The sequence below is a fragment of the Uranotaenia lowii genome, chromosome 2, assembly GCF_029784155.1.
Source record: "Uranotaenia lowii strain MFRU-FL chromosome 2, ASM2978415v1, whole genome shotgun sequence".
NCBI lineage: Eukaryota > Metazoa > Arthropoda > Insecta > Diptera > Culicidae > Uranotaenia > Uranotaenia lowii.
This window is the reverse complement of record NC_073692.1, coordinates 124,963,910-124,969,409: the sequence shown is the minus strand read 5'-3', so window position 1 is coordinate 124,969,409 and position 5,500 is coordinate 124,963,910. Positions and strand designations below refer to the sequence as shown.

Genomic DNA, 5,500 nt, shown 5'->3' with positions numbered 1-5,500 from the left:
GCCGGGATATGGAAATCCAGACTTCAAAATATGAAATCTGAATTTGAAATCTGAATCTGAAATCTGAATCTGAAATCAGAATCTGAATCTGAAATCTGAATCTGAAATCTGAATCTGAAATCTGAATCTGAAATCTGAATCTGAAATCTGAATCTGAAATCTGAATCTGAAATCTGAATCTGAAATCTGAATCTGAAATCTGAATCTGAAATCTGAATCTGAAATCTGAATCTGAAATCTGAATCTGAAATCTGAATCTGAAATCTGAATCTGAAATCTGAATCTGAAATCTGAATCTGAAATCTGAATCTGAAATCTGAATCTGAAATCTGAATCTGAAATCTGAATCTGAAATCTGAATCTGAAATCTGAATCTGAAATCTGAATCTGAAATCTGAATCTGAAATCTGAATCTGAATCTGAAATCTGAATCTGAAATCTGAAATCTGAATCTGAATCTGAAATCTAAATCTGAATCCGAAATCTGAATCTGAAATCTGAATCTGAATCTGAAATCTGAAATCTGAATCTATGAAATCTGAATCTTAAATCTGAATCTGAAATCTGAATCTGAAATCTGAATCTGAAATCTGAATCTGAAATCTGAATCTGAAATCTGAATCTGAAATCTGAATCTGAAATCTGAAATCTGAATCTGAAATCTGAATCTGAAATCTGAATCTGAAATCTGAATCTGAAATCTGAATCTGAAATCTGAATCTGAAATCTGAATCTGAAATCTGAATCTGAAATCTGAATCTGAAATCTGAATCTGAAATCTGAATCTGAAATCTGAATCTGAAATCTGAATCTGAATCTGAAATCTGAATCTGAAATCTGAATCTTAATCTGAAATCTGAATTCTGAATCTGAAATCAGAATCTGAAATTTGTATCTGAAATATGAATCTGTATCGGCATTTTGATATCTGAATCTTAAGTAGGAAATTCGGAACCTGAAATCTTTGATCATTTGAATTTAATATGGGAATCTTTATCGAAAATCTAATGTTGAAATATTAAAGCCAAATTTCAATCTGAATCCAGAATGGAAAATATGAAGCAGTTCAATTAACAATCGATTTGGATTTCCGATATTTTAATCTTGTCATTTCGACAAACTTTCCTTAGGTGAAACTCATCAAAAGAAATAAAAACCACAATTTAGTATCCCTAACTTTATTTTATTTTCAATAATTCTACCAACAGAAGTTCTGTTTTCTTAATCGGGATTATACAATGAATTCTGATAACTGTAATAATAACCAAAACATAGTTTATTGTAATGAATAATGTATAATTTCAGAGAAATTTAGTCTAAGTTTTACAAATTGTTTCTTTTATTTTCATTGTGCGAAATTTGGTAACGCACTTTTCATATCGTAGGGTTATGAGAATTGATAGATCCTTCAGTTTATTGGATTTAAAGAAAAATAATTCGTTATCATCACTCATTGAGGTCTGATTAAACAACTTTTAGTTGGAACGTCAAACTGCTTTGAAAAATTTTAATTGGTTGCTAATAAAATGCGAATAAATTTAACAGTAATTAAATGGATATTCAAGATCATATTCAGGCATGTAATAATAGAACTAGTACATTTAATGCTAAGCAAAGTCACTCGATTGCTTGAAAGAAATGTCAACGTGAACTTCATCTTTCATATAGATCTTACTCCTAGACAATTTAACAACGCTTTCCCAAGCCAACCAACCAGCTGTTCCTTTCTCCATCTAGTAGTGACCACATCTACATCCGATCGAGGCGCTGGCCGGAGCTAAATTTTATTCCCGGGGACTCAAAGGTGCCCCCAGCGAATCTACATACTCGGCCACCGCTTTCTTGTAGAGGCTAGCAATAGTCTTGGCGGCGCTCAAAATCATCTCCGGTCGTCCAACTGTGGTGTACGTTTTGTGCCATTCCGTGTGCGGTGTCTGAGGGGCGAAAAAATTAATTTTTATTTTTTTTTATTAGGACGGAATTCGAAACTGATTACGTTCAAATTCTTTGCCATAACGCTTCCAACTGTTATGGCGAAGCCAGTGTCCTTCAGCTGGTAGTCTTCGGGTGTGTCCGCTCGGATTGAAGCCACCACCGGTTGCGGTACTGGAGTCATTTGCGTTACAGTCTTCAATAGGATGTTCTTAGCATAATCGAACAGTACGATAACGCCGGCATCAAACCATCTGGAGAGGAAAAATGCGAGTCAATTACTTGAGGACGTGTCACAGTTTTGAAATATAACACGTACTGATCCGGAAAAAGTTCCACCAGGAAGTTCTCTATGGCAACCACCGGCAAATGGTCGTCAACACGTGGATTCTCGGCCCGAATACTGTTGATTCGATGCTCTGCTCCCTTCAGCCCGGCTGCAAATCCAACCGGTTGAGCAGCGATTGCTGTAGCTTGTGCCGGCAGGCCACTGTTAGAGGGGAATAATTTTATTAGGTAGGGTTGAACTTAATTTCAATTCTGAACTACATATAATAATTGAAACCGAGTTCAGAACTTTTAGGATCTGAGATTAGGGAAGGTTCGGACACCCTCGGCATGTTAAACACTTCAAACCTGTTTCAATGATAAGCTATAGGCACTGACCATACTATAGGTTTGAAAAACAAGCCTAAGAAAAGGTAACTTTTAATATTTACGTCTAAAAAAATTTTTGAATTCAGAGTAAATCAACTTCTATGAACTAAAACTAGATATCTTCTTTTCTGAATATTTGGCCAAATATAACCTACTTTTGGTAGGATTCTTAGCACTTACTTTTGGTAGGATTCTTAGAACCTACTTTCTTAGGTAAGCTCAATAAGTGTTCATAGAATAAGAAATTTGCATACGATGTTACTCGGAGAATATGCTTTAAATTGTTAGATTTGTTGTTTTATTTTGGAATTTTTGCCTCTTGGTTCCACAAATGATAAAAAAAAATTTATGTAAGTTTCCAGTTAAAAAAAAATTATCATTCTTTGTAATCCTTATACAAATCCCCGAAAACATTCTCTCTCAAACTTACATAACGGTTGCCTTTCCAAAGACTGTCTGGAAAGCTTCTCGAATTGGCCGCACTTTATCGTCTTTGTCCGAGGCAACAATGACTTCCGTATCACCGCCGGAATCTAAAAAACAAAAAGAAAGAATTAAGTAATACAATCTATGCATCGAACAAAGAAAATCAATCATACTTATGTACTCCTTCATTTGCGGATCCAGTGTTGTTACGATGGTGTCTACGGAACTCTTGGCTTTTTCCGCCACCTTCTGTAGGATACCGTTTCCACTGACCGCGCCCTTAACCCAGCCAAACAGGGCGGAACCTCCTTGGGTAAGCGGACTCAGCGCATCGGCCAGCGGTTCCGGATTCAGAACCATGCTCGAAAAATCCCGATTAACTTTCCCAGCGGTGGTTCCCTCGGCAGATTCCATTTCGGAAGCGTCGAGCACTGCTCCATCCTCAGACAAGCCCGGGCCGCTTACGATCGAGTTGGTGTTTTTGTTCGAAGGAATCGCTGGACTGAAGGTGGTCGGAATGAAGGGATCCGTTTCCGAGCCCTTTCGCTGGGACTCATCCTCGGCAGCTGATGCTTGGGACACAGCTGTTGGAGTTGGCACTGCGGCAGCAGCTGTTACGAAACTTGGCAGTTCCGAGGGGGGGCTAATGTTAGACAGTATGTTACCGGACTTTTTCGAATTATTGTCGGTCATTTTAGACTATATCGAGATGTTAATCTTATATTTTTTCGCGTAAACTGTGCAGCAACCAGAGAAATATGACGAAGGCAAATTCCGAAGGGTGGTTTTGTTTACAACCCCTTTCACTGGGGTTTGTTGATCAACAAAAGGGTGAAAGTTTTGAAATTTTAGTACAAGAAGGGTTGCCTTGCCACTTAAATATTTTTCAAAACCGCACGCTCCTTTTTTTAAACTCAAAATTAAGTACGACCGAGGTTCAAAACATAGTTCGATTCTATGAACTTAAAGTTAAGTACCCTTTTTCCTCCTTGCGATGGTTCAAAAGGAAGTTCGAACTGCGAACTCAAACTAATCCCATTTTTCCTTCGGCGAAGGAGCAAAACTGAGATCGATCTAATGAACTAAAAATTGAACCCTCCTCGCGTGTGTTGAACTGAAAGCACTTAGCGAGTTCGGCTGCGAGAACTGCATTTTGGGTAGCTACGAATACAGGCATAAAGAAAGTTCAAAAAATGGAACTCGTTTTCGAACTTAGGTTTGAGTATGCCAGTCAGAACTTAGTTTTTGCGTTTGCTCAGTCTTACTCAAAGTTGAGGACTGCAACTGAAGTGCTGTTTTGAACCAAAACTACTTAATTTTGAGTTTAAAACAAGGAGCGTGCGTGCGCATGTTATTTAGTACAAATTTATGCTGCATTACGCTACTCGCGAAAGTCCGATTAAATTCAATGTTATTTCGTGATCTTATTATAAAACTATCGTGTACAATTTTCGTTTATATAATCTTTATTTTTGAACTTAACATATTCATATTTTTTGTAATAATTACACTTAAACACCTCGAGAATGCTGCCGTCTTTTAGTTGACCACCAGCTGGAATGTTCAGAAACTTGCATTACGGGAGAGCTAAGTGATTTTTCTTTCCACTTCTTCACAGTCCGGGGGAAGGGATTATATCGCTGAAATTGAAAATAAAAATAGATTTTAAAATTATATTTTTTTTCTATGCATCGATAAAACTCACCATTTTGATCATACTCAAACACTTGGCGGTAATTTTTGCCAAAAAATCATCGAATAATGTTGGATACCGACCGAAATTTTTGTAAGCAAAACAAAATCGCCGCGCTGGCTGTCAAACCCCTACACGAAAAATTGGAGATGTGTAAATTTTTGTACTAAAGGCTAGGATGTACTTTTTACCATTAAATACATGATCACCTTCGAATCCATTGGAAAATGAATGTAATACCATGGTTCCTGCTATTCGGGATGTAATATATTATCAAGATTATTTTTTGAAATCTCCGAATTATTTCAGAATATAGAAAAATATTTTTTTTTGGATAGAGCCTAGTTTACACTTCCCGTGAAAATGAACGTGAAAAAATCTTATTTTGACTATAATTCACCAACGCGACTAAACTAGATTATGTAGCAATCGATGCATAAGGAATTGTTACAAGATGAAAAATTCAATTAGTCTTGTTTTTTAAAACCTCGTAGTACTGTTTTCATTCCTATCCCCCGGTTTTCATCCCGAAATTTTCATCATTGCGGGGGAATCGGAATAAAAACTTTTCTAGGGGGGTTAAAACTGATGGGCGGAACGACTAGCAGAGCGCACGCACACCAACTATCAGCGGGATAAGTTGGTGAAAAAGGATATTCCGGATTAATACGGGGAAAACACTCGCGTTAGTTTAATATAAAAGAACTTTATTATAAAGACGCAAAACGATGGCGACTTGTCGTGTGAAAAACGCGGTTAGAAAAGATACACACTCTTAATGTATTCTAGTCA

At 36.9% G+C, this 5,500-nt stretch overlaps 1 protein-coding gene across 1 annotated transcript; it reads right to left on the bottom strand.

Annotated features, from left to right (window-relative positions):
• Positions 1-1,162: 1,162 nt before the first annotated feature.
• On the bottom strand, positions 1,163-5,473 carry LOC129745276 (protein PRRC1-like). The gene is made up of 7 exons (XM_055738249.1): positions 4,900-5,473; positions 4,721-4,839; positions 3,189-4,655; positions 3,020-3,122; positions 2,252-2,422; positions 1,997-2,186; positions 1,163-1,934 (listed from the first exon to the last, which is right to left on the bottom strand). Exons 3-7 carry the CDS (start codon positions 3,706-3,708, stop codon positions 1,785-1,787), a joined length of 1,134 nt encoding a protein of 377 aa, XP_055594224.1. The 5' UTR covers positions 3,709-4,655; positions 4,721-4,839; positions 4,900-5,473; the 3' UTR covers positions 1,163-1,784.
• Positions 5,474-5,500: the final 27 nt, after the last annotated feature.

Bases quoted from the DNA above. Each gene is read 5' to 3' on its own strand.
- LOC129745276 (XM_055738249.1), bottom strand. From the start codon at position 3,708: ATGACCGACAATAATTCGAAAAAGTCCGGTAACATACTGTCTAACATT. The intron at 3,123-3,188 runs GTATGATTGATT...TTTGTTTTTTAG, and splicing joins GCAAATGAAGGAGTACATAA to ATTCCGGCGGTGATACGGAA. The intron at 2,187-2,251 runs GTACGTGTTATA...TTTCCTCTCCAG, and splicing joins GTGGAACTTTTTCCGGATCA to ATGGTTTGATGCCGGCGTTA.